The 25,368-nt window shown below is 36.2% G+C and overlaps 2 protein-coding genes across 2 annotated transcripts; one reads left to right on the top strand and one right to left on the bottom strand.

Annotated features, from left to right (window-relative positions):
- The first annotated feature begins 2,635 nt into the window (after positions 1–2,635).
- Positions 2,636–7,894, top strand: LOC145617753 (J domain-containing protein spf31-like). The gene is made up of 9 exons (XM_081672503.1): positions 2,636–2,788; positions 4,016–4,106; positions 4,208–4,268; positions 4,582–4,659; positions 4,865–4,938; positions 6,851–6,961; positions 7,046–7,153; positions 7,488–7,526; positions 7,623–7,894. The coding sequence occupies exons 1-9, from the start codon at positions 2,700–2,702 to the stop codon at positions 7,707–7,709; spliced, it is 738 nt and encodes a 245-aa protein (XP_081528629.1). The 5' UTR covers positions 2,636–2,699; the 3' UTR covers positions 7,710–7,894.
- Positions 7,895–11,208: 3,314 nt separating this feature from the next.
- On the bottom strand, positions 11,209–23,329 carry LOC145616313 (serine/threonine-protein phosphatase BSL3-like). Its single transcript, XM_081671012.1, has 21 exons — positions 22,556–23,329; positions 21,891–21,951; positions 21,664–21,742; positions 21,497–21,576; positions 21,307–21,401; positions 21,082–21,181; positions 19,111–19,180; positions 18,283–18,384; positions 18,072–18,153; positions 17,504–17,683; positions 17,015–17,288; positions 16,672–16,912; positions 16,046–16,216; positions 14,781–15,019; positions 13,832–13,916; positions 13,621–13,719; positions 13,327–13,526; positions 13,163–13,238; positions 12,188–12,323; positions 11,943–12,082; positions 11,209–11,852 (listed from the first exon to the last, which is right to left on the bottom strand). The coding sequence occupies exons 1-21, from the start codon at positions 22,998–23,000 to the stop codon at positions 11,769–11,771; spliced, it is 3,039 nt and encodes a 1,012-aa protein (XP_081527138.1). The 5' UTR covers positions 23,001–23,329; the 3' UTR covers positions 11,209–11,768.
- Positions 23,330–25,368: the final 2,039 nt, after the last annotated feature.

Genomic DNA, 25,368 nt, shown 5'->3' with positions numbered 1-25,368 from the left:
TCAAAATTTCCTCAAAAAGCATGGATTATAGCCTTCGATTTTGTAATTTTTTGACTTTTTTCCGCCCAGAAATAAAAATTGCTGAGATGTTTACCATGGTTCCTTATATCCTCCGGGAGTCAAATTAGGTCAGTGGAACCATCCAATATGCCCTTTAACGGTCATTTTACCCGTTCACAACTTGTAGTAATTTCGTAAACTCAAGCCTACCACGGATGTTTATGACAACATATAATGATCATATATGGTTTCAAATGGCATTATATAACCCCGCGATGTATCCCTTAGGGTGTCAAGGCTTTTCGCCACCATTCCCCGAAACCTCAAAATTTCCTCAAAAAACATGGATTATAGCCTTCGATTTTGAAAATTTTTTGACCTTATTTCGCCCGGAAATAAAAATTGCCTAGATGTTTACCATGGTCCCTAATATCCTCCGGGATTCAATTTGGGTCGGTGGAACCATCCAATATGCCCTTAAACGATCATTTTACCCGTTCACAACTTGTAGTGATTTCATAAACCCAAGCCTACCACGGACGTTTACGACAACATAAAATGATCATATACGGTTTCAAACTGCAATATATAACCCCGAGATATATCCCTTAGGATCTCAAGACTTTTCGCCACCGGGCCCCGAAACCTCAAAATTCCTCACAAAGCGTGGTTTATAGCCTTCAATTTTGTAATTTTTTGGCCTTTTTTCGCCCGGAAATTGAATTTGCCGAGATGTATGCGATGGTCCCTAATATTCTCCGGGAGTCAAATAGGGTCGGTGGAACCATCCAATATGCCCTTAGACGATCATTTTACCGGTTCACAACTTGTAGTGATTTCGTAAACCCAAGCCTACCACGGATGTTAATGACAACATATAATGATCATATATGGTTTCAAACGGCATTATATTACCCTGAGATGTATCCCTTAGGGTTTCAAAGCTTTTCTCCACCAGGCTCTGAGACCTCAAAATTCCACAAAAAGCATGGATTACATCCTTCAATATTGTAATTTTTTGACCTTTTTTCGTCGGGAATTAAAAATAGCCGAGATGTTTGCTATGGTCCCTAATATCCTACGGGAGTCAAATAGGCTCGGTGGAACCATCCAATATGCCCTTAAACGATCATTATCCGTTCACAACTTGTAGTGATTTCGTAAACTCAAGCCTACCATGGACGTTTTTGACAACATATAATGTTCATATATGGTTTCAAACGGCATTATATGACCCCGAGATGTATCCCTTAGGGTTTTAAAGCTTTTCGCCACCGTGGCCCGAAACCTCAAAATTTCTTCAAAAAGCTTGGATTATAGCCTTCAGTTTTGTAATTTTTTGACCTTTTTCCACCCGGAAATAAAAATTGCCGAAATGTTTACCATGGTCCCTAATACCCTCAAAGAGTCCAATTGGGTCGGTGGAACCATCCAATATGTTCTGAAACTCAAGCCTATCACGGACGTTTAAGACAACATATAATGATCATAAATGGTTTCAAACGACATTATAAGACCCCGAGATGTATCCCTTAGGGTCTCAAGGCTTTTCGCCACCTGGCCCTATAACCTCAAAATTCCTCAAAAAGTGTGGATTATAGCCTTCAATTTTGTAATTTTTTGACCTTTTTCGCCTGGAAATAAATATTGTCGAGATGTTTAACATGGTCCCTAATATCCTCCGGAAGTCAAATTGGGTCGGTGGAACCATCCAATATTCCCTTAAAAGATCATTTTACCCGTTCACAACCTACAGTGATTTCGTAAACTTAAGCCTACCACAGACGTTTTTGACAACATACAACGATCATACATGGTTTCAAACGACATTACATGACCCTGTGATGTATCCCTTAGAGTCTCAAGGCTTTTCGCCACAGGTCTCTAAACCCTAAAATTTTCTCAAAAAGTGTGGATTATAGCTAGAGCTGTCAAAAACTGACCTGACCCGAGAACTCGACCTTAACAGACAAAGATCTGAACCTAGCCTGTATTCGAACAATGGGGTGAAACTAGTGATTTGTAACCTGACCTGATCTTAACTGAAAACCCATTTGATCCAATACAAGGCTTAATATTTGCAGGTGCATACATACATCTTTGCCTTTTGTACCTTCTATAAAAATTTAAGAGATAAAAGTATTTTGTAATTCCTTTATTGCATTGGGAAATTTGAGAGGATTGGGTTAATTTTTTTATATATTTTTTTTATAACTTGTTTTGAGAGCTTATTATTACCTTATTCTTCCGTCAAAAAAATTATCACCTTATTCTTGTGAATTTTAAACTGATAGACAATATATTAAGGCCATTTTTTTACACCTTTTTCCCACTTATTACAAGAAGATTAAGTTTAGCACATGCCGTATGATCAATAAGTTCAAATAATTTCTCAAAACTAAAAAACAAGTTAAAAAAAAAAAAAAATCAAATAAGATAAGTAATTTAGCAAAAGTTCTGATAAGAGTTAATCAAATTTAAATGGGCTTTATAAAAGGGTGACGGGCCTAACAGGTAAGAAAGGAAGATTGGGCCTATTCGATGGTTAAATTCGGGTCAAACTCCTTGAAATCGGCCCATCAATAGTATTCAAGTCGGATCCTTTGAAACCCATAATCGGAATGTTTGTTTGTTGTTCGTTGTTCGTTGTTCGATCAAGCAAAGGTTAGAGAGAGAAAGTTTAGAGAGAGAAAGTGAATATGGGAGAAACTGTTTTAGATGACGATGCTCTTCTCAAAGAATTTTTCGCCGAAGTTGGTGAAGTTGAAAGAGATAACGAAGTTGTCAGGTTCCTTTTTTTTGTTTTCTTTTCAATTTATTGAAGCTTTTAATTTTTCATTTAATTACTTCAATTTAGTTGATTTTGATTGTATTATGTTGTTTATATGTGATTGATTTGATGTTTTTTTTATGTTCAATTTAAAAATTAAGAAAATTCAGTTGTTAACAATGAAAAACGATTTAAAAGTAGTTAAATTTGGTCAATCTCGGTGTATAAAAGTTTAATTTGATTAGGGTTTAACCCCTTTTATGTCTTTCATGTGTGCAAATGGGAATTAAATTGAAGAACTCTATGATTTGTAAGGTTTCGAGGATGAAAATTTGTGTTTTGATTGGTTGTTATGATGAATTGAGGAGTTGATGTTATTATACATGTGATTGCTTATGAAAACAGGTGAATTGCTTGTCTAATTGGAAGGTAGAGATTGATTCCTGAAGATGCAATCTTTATTGCAGTGATGTAGTGTTGTTCATATGTGAGGGATCTCGGATTAGTCCGAGACTAGGGATTGCAGCAATTTTATTTAATTTGTTTTGTTTCGTGAAATTATTGATATGAGTTTTATGCAAGGAGTTATTTTAGTTGATTGAAAACGGCGCGGTTAAACACTGTGTTGCATATTTGAAAAGGAACTTTGTCATAATGTCATTTCTGTAGACATTGAGAAAATTGAAGTGAAGGATATGATATCAATTAATGGACAATTGGAATTCTATTTACAGCTTGTAGTTCTTTGACTAAGATATACTGGAAAGAATACTGTAAAGTGTAGAGTATATGTTGGCTGGCCTGGGGTGATTTCAGTGTTTTGACCTTGTTGCAAGTTTGCAACTTTATCTTGATTATTCATCTTTCTTGGGTTGAGAGGGTAGAAGGGGTATTTATTTACGAAGTATGCTGTTGCCATTTAGAGTGTTGCTGAGTGTTTCGATTGTGGAAGCTTGTTCGTTCATGTATCTATGTAAAGAGGTCGAAATGGAAGTCTTGATATAAAACCTCTTTGTTTTCTGTATAACTATGAATTCTAAACAGCCTGACTATGTGTACATGTGTATCATTCCTCGGTGTATTTTAAGTTTGCAAAGTGGTGTGTGTTGTATTTAAGGTAGTGTGTGTTGTATGTAGTGAATAGTATAAAGGCCTCAAAAAACTTGAAACTCATAGCTAGAAGTATAATAAAGTAGTGTTTAGCAGTTTCTTTTTTCTCTATGACTAACATTGTATAGGCTACAGGATACTCTCATGCTTCAAGTTGAATCCATTTGAGCATCTAAACCTATCGTTTGATTCATCAGTAGAAGATGTGAAAAGGCAATATAGAAAGGTTTGCTTAAAATACAGACTTTTGGAATATCTATTTCATACAGTGATTAGTTAATCTTATAATGATTAGATGCTCATTCATTGTGTGACATGCATGTGCAGTTATCATTGATGGTTCACCCTGACAAATGCAAACATCCACAAGCGAAGGAGGCATTTGGAGGTTTGTCAAAATAATATAGTACAGTTATTTTTTTTTTTTTTTATTTATAATTGTTTTAATGATAAGATCCTTGTGGGGACGTAATTGACATATGTGAGGATTATTAGTTAATCATCTTATGTTGTGGATGTTTACAATGCTCATGGAAAGAGGGTGGGGAAGGGAGGGGGTGGGGGAGGGGGAGGGTAGAGAAAGCTTTCACTTTTCTTCCTGGTACAGCTTAAGCTTATAATCTCATATGTGTCTTTCTCTTTTTTTGAGCTTTTGCTACATGGATTTTGCTCTTGACTGCGAAGACTTTTGACTTGTGCAGCATTAGCGAAAGCCCAACAGCAACTTCTTGATTCACAGGAAAGAGAGTATGTACTTAGCCAAGTCAAATCTGCAAAAGGTCAGCAAACAGCTTATTTATGACATCAACATAGTGGCTTTTTTTTTGTGGTGACTTTTTCTTCCATTTTTTTTTCTGCACATGATTCTTTGCTCCTTTTCTGTATCACACCTTTTGTATTTATCTCCATGGGGATATCCAATATTCAGACTTCTTTTTGCATCCATCAAGGTCATATGATTGAATTTTTCCATTGGAATTGCAGAGGAACTTCTATCAGTGAGAAAGAAAAAGTTGAAGAAAGAAACTGCTTCAAAAATTAAATTTATGGTTGATGAGGTAAATATACTTGTATTTTCTCAATCCTTGCATTTGCATTTGATAGTACATATACATGCATGCTATTGTTTTGTTGCTGTTTATAGATGGCAAACAATTATTGCTTCTTCTTAGCCTTAATTACATCCATCTTATTGTCGTTTAGATGGTGTTACAATGTTTCTAGTTTGCATGCCCCACATTAGCAGTGATTTTACACAAGTGATAGGTTTAGCCCATTAATCTCCACAGTGAGTTTCGCTCATAACTCTCCAATTTACACTCAAAACATTGCCTGCCTACTCTATCTCCTCTCTTTCATTATATATTACAATACCCAAAGCCCAAAGGTGATTTTTCTTGATTGGCTTTTAGTGCTCAGCTGGCAGTTGCTCTCCCTGCTCCACTATGGTGTCTGCTGTGACTTGTTGCTGTGCCACTGCCATGTTCTGTTGCTGCTGCACCTTTTCTAGCTTATCTATCTTGTGTCCCCTTCTGCAGGCGTACGTAAGGATCACTTGTGGGATGCTTCGATCCATTACTTCCCCATTCAATACTTATACATAGTTTGCCATATGCTAGCCTCTTTTGTTAAGGAAAACTAGACTGATGTGTTTGGCACTTGTCACTATGGCAGTAACATATTTTACTATTGCAATTTGGTATTAAGATTAATTTTGACGATTTATTTAGTTATTTTATTTATTTTGGTATAGTGAAATATGGAAAATAGGGTAAAGGGGAAAAATAGGCCGTGTATATAAAAAGCTGAGGCGCTAGAAGTTTAGGGTGGGGGGGGGGGGGGGGGTGGAAGTCTCACTCAAAGAGGCGCACTTATGGTGCACTTCAGTCAATTTAATTGCGAATATATCAATCTCATTTGTGAGACTGTCTAGACTTATTTGTAGGCCTATTGTAGTTTCATATCAGCTTTTAAGAACCCGTTGGACACTAATACAACCTTCAGTTTTAGTCATTACAACATATTTCCGATTATTCATATATTTGTACCAAACTCATTCTTTGGTCTTTGTACACTTATTGGTATGCATGTTATGTTTTTAAACTTACTTTTTTATAAACCTTGGGGACACCATCCACATCCATTTCAACTCTTTAACAATTTCCCAAAATTTGTCCTAAAGCGTGGATGCCTTTTGTTTGGACAACTTTGACTTTTTCGAACTTGGAAAAGGAGAGGACAAGTTGATTCCCATGGAACCATCCACTTTGGGTCTTGCCTCTAACTATCAATTTATCTATGTATTCAGTCATTAATTGAATGCCACCGTTGCATATGATTTTGATTAATATTTTTATGACCCTGAAAACATCCCTCACCATTACTAGAATTTTCGACACCATGTCCTAAAATTCCAAAATTGGTCTAACATTGTGTATTGTAATCGTCAAGTTTAGCCACCGGAGACCATTTTCACATTTGAAAAGGTTAAGGCATTGTGGTGCTTCTTAAGGTTTCCAAAAGACCTTGGGAGGCCTATTTGATTCCTGGAACCATGTAACTCATCTCTTTTGTCTTCCCTAACAATCATTTCTTAAGTTAAGATGCCTTGTCTTGGCCTAGGTCGAAGGTGAGCCAACACGCTACTCTCTATTGCCATAAATAGGTGGTTTTTTTAAAAAAAAATGAGGTGATAATGCCTTGTCTTTGTGTTCTGGCCTTGTTTGTTGAAAACATCCACTGACTTTTTTGTCTGTTTTGCTTGAATAATTGATATGGAAGTAGGGGTAAATATTATTCATAATTGAATTTTTTATGTATACAAGACTTATTGGTGTCCAAGTTTTGGATTGACCACCTTACTTAAGGTTTAATAAGGCCCATATCTACCATTTTCTATATTTGGTTTTTGTATTTTTTACATTTATTCTTAATTTTTGAGTTACTTAGATATATGCTATATATTGACAGAAATTTGATAAAGAATACGAGCATTCAGAGGAGTTTAAGCAACAGCTGAAATTGAAAGTAAGAGAGATTCTAACTGAGCAAGAATGGAGGAGGAGAAAAATGGCTATGAGGGTAATTTTCAAACCAACATTATTTTAAATGTCTTAATTTGTTTGTTTTTCACTATCATGCTTATCCCCTCTCTGCCGTTGCTAGATATCTGAGGAGGAAGGCAGGCTGAAGAAGGATGAAGAGGAACAAAAGGACGTTTGGAAAAGGAAGCGTGAGCATGAGGAGCAGTGGGAAGGAACAAGAGAAACAAGGGTTTGCCTATTTTCCTTTCTCCTATCTCTGTGTTTTGTTCAGATATTTGCAGTAGCTCTTGTACACCAAATTACTATGTCATGCCAATTATTTATAGCTATTTAGAGTGCACTATTATTATTCACACCAAATCAACTGCTCTTTGCTTTTCAAATCTAGTTCACTGGACTGAGTTGCTACATGCCATTTGCTCAAATTTTTATTTTCTCGCAGAATGAGCAGTAGATGATAAGATTTTATCTTGTTAGTTTTCTGTAATATTTGAGATGGCCTGGAATAGTCAAGCGTAACATACCTGCTGATGATTGATCATCCTCTCTGCTTTCTTCTGCAGGTTTCTAGTTGGAGAGATTTTATGAAGAGTGGAAAGAAGGTAAATATGTTATTTTAAATAAATAATGATAATCTACTTCTATAATGAGAAGGATGTTTTTACATATGCAATATGTTTACATTACTGGCTATGCAGGGAAAAAAGGGTGAGATTCGGCCACCAAAGCTTAAAACAGAAGATCCAAACAAATCTTATGTTCAGAGGCCAGTAAATCGCGGTTAATGTGTCACCTGGAATGAAAGTTCATCTGCTTGGGATGAAAGTTAATCTCTTGAAAGGCTTTTCTAAGTACAGGACTTATAGGCTGTAATCTGTATTCACCCACCATGGTACAGCTTTGTAGAGTATCCATTCCTTTCTGTTGAGCAGATGATTGATATGAAAAAGTTAAAACTCAAATCTCTGTAGATTCTTTTGAGCTCTGACCAGGTATAGTGTAGTAGTGTAGTTGTGATTTGTCGCCTGTAGGGAACAGTAACTTGCTAAAGCTATTCTGAAAACTTTTAACTAACCGTAAAAGTATTCCTATCTCAAAGGGTGCAAATTAATTGCAACATACAATCATTTTAACTTTTCAAGATTACACATTGATAGAGCCCTAATCAAAGATCCCATTTGAAAATTATAGTATTGTGCAAATCTAACCTTAGTGCCCAAGCAATTAATAATGATAGTCTCATTTCTCTCTCATTGAATAAGATCCCATCTTTGACCTTGAACAATAATACTCCCTCCGTCTCTTTATTAATATCCACTTTTTATCATTTATTACTCACATAATAAAGAGAGAGTGGACATTAATAAAGAGACTGAGGGAGTAGTGAACACCAAAGCATGATATCTTTCTAAATCTCTAGCAATTAAATCAGCAGTTAATTTTTTTATTGGTACCCTTAATACTTGAATTTCCTTAGTGTCCATCTTCTAGTTCTCCACATAGAACAATGACTCTAGCTCAATTGTTGACAATATTTCTTGTCGAGACTTGACCAAAACTACGACTGGCTCGAATGCTTTGTCTCCTCTCAGGGCCTTCACAGAGAGGGTTAGCTTGAAATCAACGTCCATTGATGTATCCAAAAGATTCTAGTTAATCCTTATTGAATTGATGTAAAAAAGAATCAACTTTTTGACGTAGATTATCCAACTAGTAATTAATAAGGTATACAAAAGAAAGCAGAAAAGTATACAATAATAAACATTTTTACGGTTTTTGACATAAGTTTGGGCATTCCTTGGAGGATTTGTTTGACCTCTAATATATATATATAAGGTGGTAATACGCTAATGATGAGCTCAATAGAGAGATAGATGAAAAATAACAACTAGTATTCTATATTAAAGGCTAGCAAGGTTTAGGGTTTTGTTCAATCTCACAAAATTGTTTAGGAATCATGGATTCGTCTAATATCTATCATCTCTATATTATATAAGGGAAGAAAAAAAAGGAGGTGTTGCGATTTAAGATATATTTTGGAAATATTCTTGATATATCTATAGTACTACATAAAGAGAAAGAAACTTTTGGTTGATAAGTTATGATTTTCCTAAAAAAACCCTTTAACATTTTAAATATTACATTTTACCAAAAATAAGTGCAATTAAAAAAAGTTTTTTTTAAAAAAAAAAATCCTATCATAATTCATAACTACCCTCCCATTTTTGTCTGTTAAAAAAAAAAACTACCATCTTAAAAAAAAAATCCATAAAAAAACAAAGAATTGATCTTGATGCACACACACGAATTTCATGCGTCTCTTGTATAATGAGATTATCCTTTTCTTTTTTTTATTTTTTTGACAAGGATATCATATTCTTTTCAAATTAAATACATGAGAACTCCGATCCTTAGTCCTTTGATGATATACATTGACACATACGTGGAGAGAAGATAAGATAATGTTGAAAAAAATTATAAAAATGGTTGCTATATTAATAAGATGGATGATTTATAGTTTTTCAAAAAAAAAAAAAAAAAAGATGGATGATTTATATGCATACTAAATAATTTTTCCAATAAATGGTGAATTGCTCCGTATTTTAAAAAGATTATTTTTTCCTCGTCGTAAATAAAAAAAAAATAAAAAAAATAAAAGCTTAATTCTTAAGTAAGTTGACCCTAGTCTCGAATTAAGCCAATTTTTGGTATAATTTGGATAGTGTTATTATTTAAGTGAACATAAATTCTCTAAAAAGACATGACGTAAATTTTATTGTAAGACGGTAAGTTTGGAGGTAACTTAAACTAATTGTATTGATAGTAGTACTTCTACAGGAGTCAGCAGCATCATAGCAGCCATAGCAGCTCACTATTTAGCTGAGTCAGCAGCAGAGGAAGGGCTGGAAGATCAGGAGCAGTCACTGGAAGATTCTAGAGCATGCTGTAACTAACTTCTCATGACGTGGCAAAGTTTTTAATATCATACTCCCACTCAATGTATTATTTGATTTTTTTTTTTTAAGCTTAAAGTTACTGAAAATACTTGACTGTTATGGCGTGACATGTATTCTTACCATCTTAATATTATTTACTCAATTACACAACATAGCATTAATACACTCATAGTCACATTAACAAAATATTGGTAATTTTAGATATTATAAGAGAAAAGAAAGGTTGATAAATAAAATAGGGATACCAGATCTCTCCTACTATGCGGCTGTGCATTGTGGCTAACCCATAATACTACCTCTGGTTCAATTTAGTTGCAACAATTTCCATTTTGAGGTGGTTCAAATTACTTGCAACAAAAAAAAAAATTCCTTATTTGGTAACTTTTGGCCTGTAAAATGACATACATGCCCTTACTTTTTCTCTTAAACACCCTTATTAAATTACAAATCTGATTTCGTTAAATTAAACATAATGCTTAATTAATTAAACTCTCACCCCTTTAATTTTCTCTCTCCTCCTCCAACCCCCTTTTCATGGTGGCTTCGTGGTGTTAAGAGCGGTGGGGGTTGCAGATCGGCGGCGTCGTGGGTTGGGTTTTGTGGGTGGGTTTCGTGGTTTCAAATCGTCAAGTTTCGTGGGTTGGTTTCGTGGGTAGGTTTGGTGGGTTGGTGGTGCTGGGTTTCGTGGTTGAAGATCGGCAACGTGTGGGTTCGTGGGTGTTGGATTCGTGGGTTGCTGGGTGCGTGAGGGGCTGTGGTGGTGGGTTGGCGGGTGGCTGGTTTCGTGGTTTGCTGAGTGCGTGAGGTGGTGGTGGGCTGGCGGGTTCCTGGGTGCGTGGGGTGGTAGTGGTGCGTCGACGGTGTTGGGTTTGGTACTGGGTGGTGGTGGGTGGTTTGGGTGATGATTGGTGGTGTTGGTGGTGGTGGGTTTCTTAATTTAATTAAGGTTAAATTTGTTTTTTCTTTTTTTTGGGTTGAATTAATAGTTAAGCATATACCCTTATTTGCCCATAATCAAGTTTTCAATCTTTTGTCTTGGTTTCCGCAAACATGCCCTTTGTTGTGACTAAAATGAACCGAAGGTAGTATAAAAGTTAAAGGCTGAATTGATTACCTTTACTGATAGTACAATTTTGTTACCCTAATCTGAGCTTCAAAAAACTTTACATTGCTCATTCTTAAATTCTTCGACCCTAAAACATGATTGTTATGAACTCAACACTCGAGGAAGAGTTTCTTTTTCTTTTAATTGCGTATAAAAAAGATTGGGGCCAACAGGGGAGCCTTAAATGTATAAGAGCGCAACATCTGTTTTTGCATGAAGCACTTGCTAGGCAAAAAACTTTCATACCTCTTGACAAAATAATTTAAGTTACACAGAAAAATGAACACAAAATTACAAACATTACCTCTATTATACAAGGACATCTCACCATGGATTTGATATAATGTTACCTCACCAATAGCATACACCCAGCTTGTGTGACAAACACACCCTAATCGAGAACCAAACCAAAAAAAATAATAGAAAACTAATCAGAAGAATACCCAAAACTATCGACCTGACTAAAGAAATAACCCAGACTCTGGACTTTCCACCAGCATATTTTGATCAAATGTACAAGGGCCAACTCCCTAGGATACCCATGCTGGCAATTTTTATACCACATCCCACTGAGATGAGTGAACTCCCATTCGCACTGAGATCCATACATCCATCATCAATTGAAGACCTCCGAACGTGTGGTTATCCCAAGAGGGTCTTCAAAATTTTCATGGCTTAAATTGAGTTCAGGACATTCTATATACAGCATCCTGCGATACCAAATGCCAAAACCCCCGGGTGGAAGCAAGATCCAATATGAGTGGCAAACCATTACACTCCAATTAGATCCAAGCAAGAGAACCCCGATCATTTGCAACTTGAGGACGGCCTCTGGTTGGTGTCGGCGGTCTATTAGCATTAAGCTCCTGCAGCCATCAAAAAATGAGAAAATGAATTCCAAGAGAAGAAACTAACCGTAGAAATCTACAACACAAAATTGAACAAAATCACCAAACCTGCATCCAAGTATCCTCAATATGTCGATCCGGAGACGTCTCCGGTGATGAAATTGCTGGAGGCAGGGGATGAATAAGTTTTGGAACCACCACTAGATCCCTCCCTAATACCAAGATAGCTCCTGCGTTATTTGCAGTACCTATGAAGAGAAAAAATGAAGCTTTGAGCAGACTAATCTAATGTCAGAAAATAAACTTAGCACGGCTCACAATATGATGCGAAAAAAGTGGGGACTTGAACTTACCACAATAGTTGGTAGCTGAAAATAAAGTAATTAAATGCCCTTGAGCAAACCGCTCAAAACCATCCATGACACATTCGTGTGCACGTACAATCAACTGAAGATCATTGTTGTTACAAAATTCCATGACACGATCAGGCTGCAAAATGAGAACACCCACACCTCAAACACTGTACAGATCTAAGGTCACAGACAAGCTATAATCAGGCAAAAAATAGCATGATTAATCCACATCTTTTAAAACATAGAATTTTATGATGCTCCATTCTCACACTTAATCAGAAAAATAAAAATAATAAAAAAATATTGTAGTAGAGATTATATTGGGACAGAGGAGTAATCAACAAAATAAACAAAACCATTGACAAAAATCTTACGTCAAACACAATGCTTCAAATGCACTGGAAACAAATCTAACATATGAGAACTTTTAAAAAGTCAAAAATACCAAATGATAAGACTAACATGAGCACTATCTTAATTCATTTAACCATTTATTTTGCAATAAATGCTAAATTCACTGCAAAACATGCACATATGTTTCAACATTTACAACTGCTAATGCAGTAAAAAACAGATAAACAACTATGAGTGATCCCACTTGTTAAGATGAATGGTGATTATTAATGATGAGTACCAATCCATTGTGGAAACAAGCCAATTAATGCAGATATCTATCAAAGCATTAACAGATAAATACAGAATTCATTGTAACCATGACTGAATGACAGCATCTAAAAATGGAAAGAAAACTGCATGTTTCCGTGCACCTGACCAGCAGGTAACTCAACCTCTCTATGACACATTCATATACGAGCAACCACCCTATGCCTTTCCCACCAATATGCATGAAATGAGGAGACTAGGACAGAATAAAGTAGAGGGAATATGTGTTTTAAAAATAAAAGAATTGAAAGCAATGAGATTTGGTAACCAACATTGAAGATCTACTCAAACAAATTACAAAAAATAACTTACCCCAAATGTGACTAGACCAGGTCCTCTGGCATTCGGACGCAAACCCTCTACGCTGTCATTTTCTGTTGGATCCGACCTGCAAAATTCATTTTATTGTAATCTTTCCTGGCTGAAGATAGACCCAAGAATCAAACTGATCAGCTACTTTAATAGGTGTGCCTAACCATAACAAATCCATCAGAACAATTGAACCAGCTTCCATTGTAATAGGGCGTTGAATGTTCTCAATTTGTTCTACATGATTAATTGATCGTCCAATGCCACCATGCATACATATAATTTTCTTCTCAATAAGAGCTGCCAAAGGAAGCCAATTGAATAATCTGTTGAACCGATGCCATGCCCAGATACCATCTCTTTCACCCTATTCAATGCGTACGTATATATTAAAAAACCTTGAATTCTAGTAAATAGACATTATACATAGTTTTATTGTTCCATATGCACTTAAGGCTTACCATGCGCTCAATGCACTCAATCCTGAAGCCAAAAAGGGCATTTATATCAGCTGCTTCATGATTACCTCGAATTAAATGTACATTTTGAGGATACTCAACCTAATAATTAAAATGACAAAAGACGGCAAATATTAGATAAATACATTTTTCATCTCTTATTCTCCACCAGAAGAGGGGGGGTGGGGGGGAGAGAGAGAGAGAGAGGTCATACCTTCAATGAAAGTAGGAGTGTAATGGTTTCCAAGCTATGCTGTCCCCGGTCTACGTAGTCACCTAAGAAGAGATAATCTATGTATCTGACATTTTATATAAAGAAGCAAAATCAGCACATGAATGATAAATCCAAGTACATGACACAGAAAAATCACATACAAAACAGATAGACTACACTAACAATTCAAAGCAAACCCCTCGTTTATAATCCAAACAAGTTTCTATAAAAACTATGCATCACTTTCATCGGCATTATTTAAGATCAATTACAAGGCAAAAAATTCAAACCCTAAAGCTCTACTGAATCTGAAGTCAGTTATTGGCTTATTGCATGGCAAGCAATAAAGGAATGTTGTAGACAAGATCTTTAGCAACCACAACCGTAGAATTCTTAAAAACCTTCCATCTCCCTCACCCCACTTACCACTTCACTAAAAAAATATATATAAATAAATAAAAAGATTTGCCTATTAGGTGTAAACAGAAGTTTTTTTTTTTCAGAAACTCAAGACTAAGCTATATCGCAAACACATTTTTGAACTCCATGTTTTAGGCTGCTAAACATCTGAACATAAATAAAACTAAGATACAGATTTATCAGCTAAAAATAAGCTACTTCCTCCATTTTTTTAGACGCATCATTTGTATAAACACGGACTCCTAGGCAATTTTTGGAGATGAGGGAGATAGAAAGAAAGAAAAAAGGGGACCCATGTGATATGTGTGTGTGTGAGAGAGAGAGAGAGAGAGAGAGAATTTATTAACTAAAAAGGAAAGTGATGTATCTTATTTGAAACTTCAGAGAGAGAATTTATTAACTAAAAAGGAAAGTGATGCATCTTATTTGAAACTTCCTTATTTAAAAAGTGATGTATCTTATTTAAAACTTCCTTATTTAAAGTGATGCATCTAAAAAGAAACGGAGTAAGTACAACATTAACACTTACGCTATATCCCCAGCCGTTGATGGAGAACCATATTCATCAAAAAGTCGCATAAGATCCCCAAACTGTCCATGCAAATCACCAAAGATTTTTATAGGAGCTCTAAGTTGAAGTACACTTGGTTCACTAGCAAATATGCGTTCTGCACTGTCACATAGATCCGCTATGTCATTGCAGTCCAAGAAAAACTGTCGGCGGACCGGAGGTTTCCACCCTCGAGGTTTTAGGAGATGTGCTACAACCTGAAAAGAAAAGCAAGAAAAATGAACACGATCAGAAAGCTGAAATTCAGCTAACAAAATAAACATCAGATAAAATCAGCACACACACGTGACAATCAATTACAAGACGTACTTATGGCCATAGGGAGTTAGGGAAGTAATAAAGGAGCAAGGGGGTGATAAATATTACATTGGGCTTACTGAAGCATTTAAACTAAATTCACATTTTCTATACACATACTCAAAGCCAGACTCACACAAAAAAATAATATACATGCTTATTGTTTATCTTTTGTGTAACAAGAAAAACCATACAACAGTAATACATGGTTCATGGCTTATCCCTTATAGGCTGAACATTAGATATATTGCTTTAAGATAAAAAACGATTTCTCCTGATGACCAACTTTGAAAGGGCATGTACTATGAATTATATTTGTATCATCTAGGGAAGGAGAGTATTGACATATGAAGGCAAACACGAAGCAGTGAAAATTTTTATTAGTAGAAATATAATGTGTTGCATGTGAGGTCCGAGGACATGGGAGTCAGAATATAAAAACCAGGGTTATGATGGAGATCAAAAGGCCAAAATGTCTTATGGACTCCTGCACTACATACATATCCTGCCCTTATTCTAGCAAATGTGTAATGCACATCTTGCTCTTAATTCTAGCAAATATGTCTAGCATTTCATAAAAGCTTACTAAAGAGACTCAGACACAATGAGCACTCCATTAATCACGCTATATAAAAGCAGACTAAGATGGATCCAGATTCACTAAATGAATGCATGTCCTAAGTAAACAGGGCATACATGAACTTAAAACTTAAACCAGGTTCTGTAAATAAATTTTTTTTTTCAAAAAAAAAAAATAATAAAAAAAAAAAAGTAATAAAAAAAAAAAAAATCAGTCTCATGGACTCAATAATTGCTCTGATTTCACTGCATCCTTATTAAAGCTTGTAGCTCTGTGGGATATTAGAAATCAACTCTTTATTTTTACTGCACTTTTATGAAATTAGAACTGAGAAAAATTCATATACCTTTTTTGGAACACTGTTAATCGACATTTGCCTATCAAGTAATTTCCTTGCCGCAGTAGCATTCTCTGGCGTCCCATAACTAACACGCCTGCCTTCATTCTCAAACTGATCAATAGATAGCTGTCTAACCATGCCACCCAAAGCACCGCCAGTCTCTGCAGCTACAACTACCTGAAAAACCAAACAGAGGTTATTCAGCACAGATTCGTGTATATTGCAAGCAGAAAGCTCAGGGTCATTAAAGCACCATTTCTCAGTTCAAAACATGCTCCTTCTAACCAGAACCAATAGTCGTATACTAATTCAGGATGTCGAGAAAGATGTAAGATTTAACAACATAACAATGGTTCATGCTTACATTTCCAAAAATGCCACAAATTAAATTAGATATAAGGGGAAAAAAAAGGCACTACTTATATTAATGGCTATTATTTATAACCTCAGGTTCCATAGGGAATGGGAAAATCGACAACTAACAAAGGAAGGTATCTCTAGAGAGAAGCAAAATCAGTATCTTCATAAAGACAGGAGATATTTACAAGTAATTAATTTCTCTTTTAAGCAAGGAAAAAGAACCATGAATAACCATTGAAACACTTGAGCGTGATTGGAAAAAAAAAACTTACAGCTCTGTGATGGAGCCTAACCCCTGGGGGAGGGGTACTAATTGGTAGAGAAGAGTCTGGCTTGATCATAGTTGGTATAGGTTTTCCACTAGGTGTCGCCTCAGCACCACGATCACCCCTATCTGGGATTTCTACTTCACCATTAACCTGACGTGCTTTAGCAGCAGCCAATGTAGCACTGATAGCCTCTGCTTCCGCTGCAGAGGCTTCAACCAAATACTCAACTCCTTTGCTGAGCCTCCTGCAAATAATTAGTGTCAGCAAGTCTCTTAAATTTACAAATATTAAGTGGCCATCTAACAGCTTAAACTCAAGCCAGTCTGAAAATTTGACATTAGCTCACCGGCTTCCCTGCAACATGGCATTTTCATGGTTTATATCTGTATACATGTCACCATTTACTGGGGGGGCAACAGGGCTCCCCAGCACAACTGCACCATCGGCCACTGATTCAGGATCATTCTCCCGTAATCTGTCATCGGCAAAACCATACCTTCCAGGTAATCTTCCTGGTGGTGAATTGGAAGCAGCAGCTGCAGCTGCAGCATGTGAAGCAGCACTTGTGGTTTCCGCAGCAGCAAGATCTTCAGCAACAAGTAAGTCATCAAGTAGCACACCTAACACAAAAATAGGACTCCGTCATTCAACCTATAAAGATACAAGATTAAAGAGTTGACCAAAGAAAATAACACATAAAACAGAAAAACATATAGATGGAAACCAGTAGGAAAACTTCATAATTATAGCAGTCATAAGAATACAAATACAATTGATTTGGTGCTAATTTCAGCAGGAAAAAAATAAAAACATCATAGAAACTAAGCTGCCATACCACCACGTAAACCACCATAGATAAAAATCAGGTCACCAACTGCAGCAGCGGCATGCCTGCACCGCCTTGTTAACTCAACAGAAGCATCTCCACCGGCTGCATCAGCACTATACCGACCAGTTCTTGGACTAGTAACTACCGACTTTGTATCACACCAAACGCCTGCTGCTGTATCCAGCACTGCAATAGCGGCTAAAAGTTAAGAGAGAAAAAGAAGCAACATTTACAAAGAAAATGAAACGGGACAAATCCAAGTACCATGTAGATGGCAGAAAAATCTAGAGAGCACTTAAGGAGGAGCAGAAATGTCAAGGACAAAGCATCAAATTCTTCTAAAGCATAATTTGATTAGCGAAGAATATATATATCCAGATGTATATGACGATAAATAGATCAATTATTAACTCCTAGAGTAGTAAACAGTTTGCAATATTACCCTTTAAATCAGAATATCAAATTGTAGGACCAGCTTAAATATATATAACCAGAGTATGGTCTAGAATAATAACAAAGGCCCACACAGCAGTAACAAAGCAATCTCAAGAACAGTAGATAAAATAACATGTACCTGCCACACTGGATGAATCTTCCACCATACGCCCCCCACCAAGTGCACCTCCAGACACATGCAGTCGTGCATTCACAAAAACCTACATGTACAATAAATTTTAGTGGCTGTTTGTCAAAAATATATATATATTTACAAAACTATATAAACGATAGAAAAATAAAAATTAAAGATGACAACAAATCTGAAATGAGATGGCAATGAAACCCACCGCAGCATGCTGATATCTAGGGGATGGTGAAACACCAGGAGCAATTGCCCATTCCCACCGACCATCTCTATGCTTAGCAAGTCCATATGCACTTGCCAACGGCTTCAAAAAAAAACAAGCAAGACAAATTTATAGCATAAGAATGAAAATGTAGCCATATATATCAAAAGATATTGCAAGTGGCCTAACAAGTAAAAGAAGTCACAACACAAAGCATTCAAAGAACAGAAAAGAGTGACGACAGCAATAGTGGCATTCTAAATTCTAGCAATTTAACAAGACTACAGCACTTCTAGTTCTTTCCACCACCAGACAGAACATTCATGCAACTATAAGCAGTTTAAAATGCAGGCTCAAACAATCTCATACTTAACAGCTTCTTGAATGCATCCACGTTGTGAAAGTTTCAAAATTGTTGAAGGTGAGGTATGGAGGAAGAACAACTTCCCTAAATCCAATTTTGATTTAGGTAGGTACTAAATATACAACAACAACAACAAAGCCTTAGTCCCAAAATGATGTGGGTAGTTGTATAAAAAAAATTAAAAAGAGAGAAAAGAAAAATATGCCATGTATACAGCTGAAATTGTTCAAGAGAAACAATAGAAGATGAAGTACATTTCCAATATTGCATCATTTGTTAATGAAATATATTTCAGTTTACCCCATATTATTGTCCTCTTTGGTTGATGAACTATATTTATCAAACTTAGAAACCATTCTAAATTTCTCACTATAATGTTATACCTTATACTAATGGTTCCTTTCTATTAAATATTTACACTCTTTTCTATTTGTGAAAAGTCATAAACTTAAATTTTAACTTACCACACTGTTTGCATCCCTCCCTCCACAGAGTAGAAGAAGACCATCAGAACGTGCACTGGCAGTTGCATACCTAAGCAATAGCACAGAGAAAGTAAGTCAAGCAGGTAAACCCGGCGACACAGACAAAGACGTGATGGAAAGTTGGCAAGACTTTGAAATCACACAATGGCAAGACAGTACATATTAAGTCTAACATCTTTCAAAGACTCTGTATATATTTCAAAAGGTGGTGATTTTTAATCAATGATGAAGTGAACACATTGCTTGCTTCAGCTATGCATAGTACAGATCACCTGTGGCACGCCCAAGTTTAAAATAGCTGATTCAATTTGTTAAAAACGCAATGCATGTGGACTCAGGATGCACATTCTAATAGTTTTAGTAATCTTTTAATTTTCTAAGTATGGCACCTAACCCACAAATGACAAAATGGAAGGCACGGTTCTAACTGCTATACAACAAAAGATTAGTACAACTTGATATCATATTAAAAGCAAGACATCAAATTGGAACTCTAAGAGAAAAGAAAATTGTTTCACATATTCTTTATCAAAGTATCCACAAAGGGCAGGTCACCGTCCATAGATAAAAGATTAAAACAGGTTGTGAAATTGCACCTCAAGGTTATCTAAAGAGCTCAAACCAATGCACCTTAAAGTAAGTATTTCCAGCTAGTTGCATCTTCATATAAGATTTGCCAGTAAACTCACTACCCAAGTTTCAAAAGCATTTTCATATAAGATTTTCCAATATATTTTACTACTGATTGTTGCGGAAAAAGACCTTAACTTTTTTTGGGCAAAATAGCCTGTTAATAAATGGGTTGTAACCTGTGCTCATCAATATCTCAACCCCCTCCTTCCCGCCCCCCCCCCCCCCCCCCCCCCCTCCTCAGTTCCCAAACCATCTAATTTGCTAACTTCCGTGCAACTGTGAGTATTAATGGCTAAGTGGCTAACTTCCCCCTTTCCCCATATAATAAGGTAAAGGATTAGGGACAAGCATATAAATCTACAGTCCCACCTACATCAGAATTGTTAGTACCATCATACCCCCTCAAGTATCCAAAAGAAAAGAGAGAAAATCATGTTCGAAGCAACATTGTTTATGTCAATAACAGAGCCCATTTGTCAGGAATCAGCAACTGCCGCAACAGAGGCCAGTTCTTGTTGACAGTCAGTCAATTGGTCATCAAGCGGATCTTGCCCTCCTTCATTATTGAACCACCGTATCTTTCTAAAACATCTCAGAAAAATCAGGCCCAAAGAATTATCCTTAGATTATGCAGTCAAGGCCTTAGATACAGGACAATGTGGATAGCATTTTCTTTTCTAGGCAATAACATACCCCTCACTGCCCGCACAATGCAAAAGTTTTCCAATACCAGGCCATAACCTTTGTAAAAATCAAATTGTGAAAATGTAAGCGTTTTGGCTTCAACACAACAGCTGTAGGCAACTTTTTCCATCCCAAAAGCAGCACCTGGTGTCTGATTTATTATAGAATGGGTGTTAAATGTTAATAATCTCTACTATCATGAATGAAAGGTTACACTTGAGCATTAAGAACGTTATATAACTTCGACAGTGGCGTAGCGGATTCTAGTTTGAGCTTCCCAATCTATCTTATTCACACTAACATAGATTGACAATTTACGCTGACTTCTGTACAGCAAAACTCATCCCAAACTCATCCCCTTACCCCAAATAAAAAGGAAATGAATTGGTGATAAACATATTGCCTACCGGCCCACCCCCTCAAGTACCCAAATGATAAGGGAAAAAAGTTATCGTGCAAGCAAAACTATGTATAATTATAACAGAGTACAATAACGAAAAATCCACTAACGCTAATTAGTTCCTGATGAAAGTTATCAAGGGGGTCACACCCTCGTAAAAGAAGCTAAGTAGCTTTGGTGACAAAAAAGTTAAAAAAAAAATAGACAAATAAAAATAGGGGGGTAGATCTTACATGCATGGAGGTGGACCTTCACCTTCAGGTTCCAATTTCCTCCACTCATATGGTTTTGCCGCAGTATCTAATGCCCACACATCAGCCAACGGTCGCTTCCCTACAACAAATCAATATTTTGTGTCGCATAAGTGCCAGGTAAGAGCACAAAAACATTATACAAGTGTCATATTGAGAAAAAGGATCGCGGAAGGGGAAAAGGGGGACTTTAAAATAAACACTCACCATCATTTCCGCCAATGCACATCAGATATCTTTGTCCCACAAGGGCCATGACATGTCCGTAACGTGGCCCAGGACCAGGACCTTGAACCACCACCCTAGTCAAAACTTCTAAGTTAGTCATAGATATACCTTAGCTAAACAATCTTCAGAAACTAAATAATAAATGAAGTCATCATTTTAGACACCAAACCTATGCCAACGTGGCCTTTGTTGGGTAAGATCAAGAACATGTAGATCCTCAGCAGATAAACCAGCAGGACCAATACCGCCCTACGCAAAATTATAGGTGGCAGCAGTCAATAATGAGAAGGACAAAGTATGTCTAGCCACAGGTACAAGGTGTAAATAATAACCTACCTGTATAACCACCATAGTGCCAACAGCTGTAGCAACATGAGCTGCCCTAGGTGTAGGAGGCTCTCCAATGGGAGTAATCCTGGATGTTAAAACACACAAATACGTGAAATTTTGTTCAGGTGTGATCTTTCATCACTTCATGATATCCCATAATTTGGGCACAATCAACCCAAACATTAATATAAGACTGCATTCTTGATTTAAAAGCCAAGAAAAACTCCTCTTACCTAGACCATTTATTGGTTAACACGTCGTAACAATGAATATCCGCAGTAGCACCCGCCAGCCCTACAATGTAAAGAGGCATAATTTCAATCACAACCGACTCACAAGAACACAACTTTTGGAAGTAAAATAACAAATGACACAAAAGGGGGGGGGGGGGGGGGGGGGGAATGATGATGTCCTATTTTCCTATTGAACCTCTTAATTTTTCTATTCCAAGATCAAAAATAACAATGGTTTAGAAATCCTATTCTACTTTAAACACCATCATTGTTATATTATTAGGGAAAACCCCTAATAATCATCATTCCAAATTGTTGTTACAGGCTCCTCGGCATCAGAAAATTGATAGAAATGGTGATCTACAATGAATTCTAAATCATCACATCCAAATCATCTTCTTTAAACCCCGAACAACCCAAGAATCAACCCCTAACAGCTACATAAATCTTTAATTTTTTTCCATTTCCGGAAACGCATAAAGCCGAAATGATGAATAATTAACAACTCAACAAGTTCACATCTGCCAACTTTAATCTCAAATAAGCAGCAACCCTAACTTTATTTTAACAGAATAATTTAAGTAAACCATATACTACAATTATAACACACTAAAAAGAAATGAAAATAGAATAAATGTTGCATATATATATAGAAAGAAGCATACTGATGCCAGCACTTCCAGCAGAAGAAGGAGTTCCAGCAGCAGCAGAATTTCCTTCAAGAGCAGTAGCACCACCAAAAAGGATCAACCTCGGCCCAATATAACCTGGACTACCTTCTTCCCCGACTGCCGGAACCGCCGTTAAAGTATGTCCGCACCTTGGACCAGCCCCATCCTCTTTCTTTTCAATTATCGCATTCACCACCGAATAACTCGGCGCACACCGCGGCCCAACTATCTGCCCCTGCCCTTGCCCTTGCTGTTGCTGCTGTTGTTGTCCATCTTTCTCCATTGGAGAAGACGAAGACGGCGTCGTTTGAGAACCCGAAGCCGAAGAAGAAGACGAAGGTGGCGGAGATGGAGAAGGAGATGAAGAGTTACTGGTATTGTTCTGTGTTGAAGAAGGATCTTGATCGTTCTCCATTGATGAAGACGAATCTACCTCCATCTTCTCCCCGATTTCAAACCCAACAAAATTAAACCCAAATTATTAAAAATTTCAAAAAATAAAAACCTAATTGTTGAGATCGCTGAGATAATTAAACATGACTAAAATCCCTAATTTAAAATTTAGAAAAAGGAAATGAAACCCTAGATCGTTCCCTCTTTCGATTCAAAATTAACAAGTTCCCAAATTGAGGAGAGAGAAAATTGGTAATATTATCACACTCTCTCTTCTCTCTCTAATCTCTAACAAAGCCACGAAAGTCGAAAGTGAATACAAATCTTTTCTCTCTCTTCTTCGCTGGATTTTTTCTTTTTTTTTTTTTTTTTTACTGGTGTTTCTGTGTTTTTCTCTTTCTGTAAAATACAAATTTTTATTAAATTTTTTAAAATGAAAAAGAATTTTTGTCCAATCAGAAGAAGAGAGAGAGAGAGGCTAAATTGACGGCCGATGAGCGAGACGGCGTCAGGTGAGTGGAGCGTGAGAGAGAGTGAATGTCACCGCCTTGTTAGATGAGCGTGGGTAGTTTGGATTTTGAACAATGTGAGTTGTTTTGTTTAGCTATTCTTCCTTCTTATACGGGTTATTTTTTGGAAGTTTCACCACTCGCGTTTTATTTCACGCGCTCATTTCTACTTTGGGTTGGTTGTGTCATACTGTCATGTGTGATTATGCTTAGTGACTTCATCACTATATTTTTTAAATTTGTTTCTCTTTTAACTGTTTTTCTGTGTTTAATCATGTGGGTATCATCAATGCTAGGGTGTGTAATGCAAATCAAAAGTGTCTTGGGGTAACATTATCTATTTCGCAATTCATTTTGATCTCGATGCCTCTAACAAATGTATAATTGTGATCTCTGAAAATCTATATATATTTGGTAATTAAATAGAGTATATGTTATTTTTAAATATACCTAACTAATATCACCATAGCAAAATTAATTAATAATTCATCAAAAGGTGTTCCAACATATGCTATGCGGTGAACTCTGTCATTCACTTGATAGTTTGTACCAAGAGTAATGCATAGATATTGCACATCACTTTGACACCCAACTTTTCACAACAAAAAAATCCTATTCATAGCCAATTTCAGCCTTTAAATAACATGATTGGTGCATCCAAATCCCAAAATTATCCAACAAAAAAAAATGCACATCCAACAACTCACAAAATCCAACATCATCAAATACACTCAGTCAAGTGTAACACTCAACATTTCAAATATCTCTCACAATATCTAATAGAGTGAACATAATAGTTTTATAAAATTCCTAAAATCGGAACCCGTTCAATGAGAACCGAAAACTGAAACTAACCTGTCTTTTTATAAAATTCGTACTTTTTGCAAATTTATTTTTTTAAAAAAAATTAAATGGTCTTACAACTCGAAATTACAACAAATCAAAAATAGTTGTTCATATTAGCATATTTAATACATATATTTATAACTGTTATTTTTATTTTATTTTAATAAAAAATAGCCATGAATTGACGTACTTCGTATGATACAATGATACTTATATTAGGTTATAAGGTACCCTATAGGCTCCAATTCCAAAAAATTTGAAATCCTTAAGTGTAACCTGTTGCAACGGGTTCTCCATTTCACTACTAGGAACCGAAACCTCTTGTACATGTTCCAATTCCGAACAGCTTCCTGTTCCTAATCAGGGTACCCTAATTTTTTGCACACCCCTATTTTATCAAAGACGTTTGCCATCATTTTTTTTAACATGGCTGTCATATGTGCTGAAATTAAGCTCAAACATAACTAGAATTACCCAACATTATAGACATTGTTAAGCATAGTAATATCTAAAGAATTTATTAGCATCCCATTGTATAGCAACCTTATATAAGATGCTGATTATTCTTGTTGAATTTTCACAGATGATGCATGGATTGAGAAATACGTAGATGATGCCTGGTCCAGTATATTGTGCTCAATTACTTGGGAGTAGAGGGAGAGATAAAAAAAAAAGACCCTCCAAACGACAAACTGAAAGACAATTCATAACACCAATATCAATTCCTTAGTTGACACAAAGTTCTTAATTTGCCTCTACCTGTACAGGTTATAGGCACTAATTACAATTTCTAGGTATTCTGGTCTTTTATGCAGCCAAATCCAGTACTTGGTTTGAAATAATATTGTCACACTTAAATTTTCTGTCACACAACTTCTTGGAGTTTCCTACACAAAAGAAAGGCCAAAGGTGGCAGAACGACATTACAAATTTGCCCGTGCTTGTGTAGGATATTGCCAACAAATTTATAAAGTCCAATCTCCTTTGTAGATGTCGTATGTATGACTTTTAATTAATGAATTATTATTAAAAAAAATGTTACCTTGTTTGATTAATCCA

This window comes from Chenopodium album, chromosome 26 (assembly GCF_948465745.1).
Source record: "Chenopodium album chromosome 26, dcCheAlbu1.1, whole genome shotgun sequence".
NCBI classification, from domain to species: domain Eukaryota; kingdom Viridiplantae; phylum Streptophyta; class Magnoliopsida; order Caryophyllales; family Amaranthaceae; genus Chenopodium; species Chenopodium album.
The sequence above is the reverse complement of the archived record's forward strand: the minus strand, read 5'-3'. Positions and strand labels throughout refer to the sequence as shown.

Coding starts and splice junctions, on each gene's coding strand:
- LOC145617753 (XM_081672503.1), top strand. CDS start 2,700: ATGGGAGAAACTGTTTTAGATGACGATGCTCTTCTCAAAGAATTTTTC. Junction 6,962..7,045: donor GGAGAAAAATGGCTATGAGG/GTAATTTTCAAA, acceptor TGCCGTTGCTAG/ATATCTGAGGAGGAAGGCAG. Junction 7,527..7,622: donor TTATGAAGAGTGGAAAGAAG/GTAAATATGTTA, acceptor CTGGCTATGCAG/GGAAAAAAGGGTGAGATTCG.
- LOC145616313 (XM_081671012.1), bottom strand. CDS start 23,000: ATGGAGGTAGATTCGTCTTCATCAATGGAGAACGATCAAGATCCTTCT. Junction 17,289..17,503: donor CTATGGTGGTTTACGTGGTG/GTATGGCAGCTT, acceptor TTTTTGTGTTAG/GTGTGCTACTTGATGACTTA. Junction 11,853..11,942: donor TTGAGGATACTTGGATGCAG/GTTTGGTGATTT, acceptor TGATGGCTGCAG/GAGCTTAATGCTAATAGACC.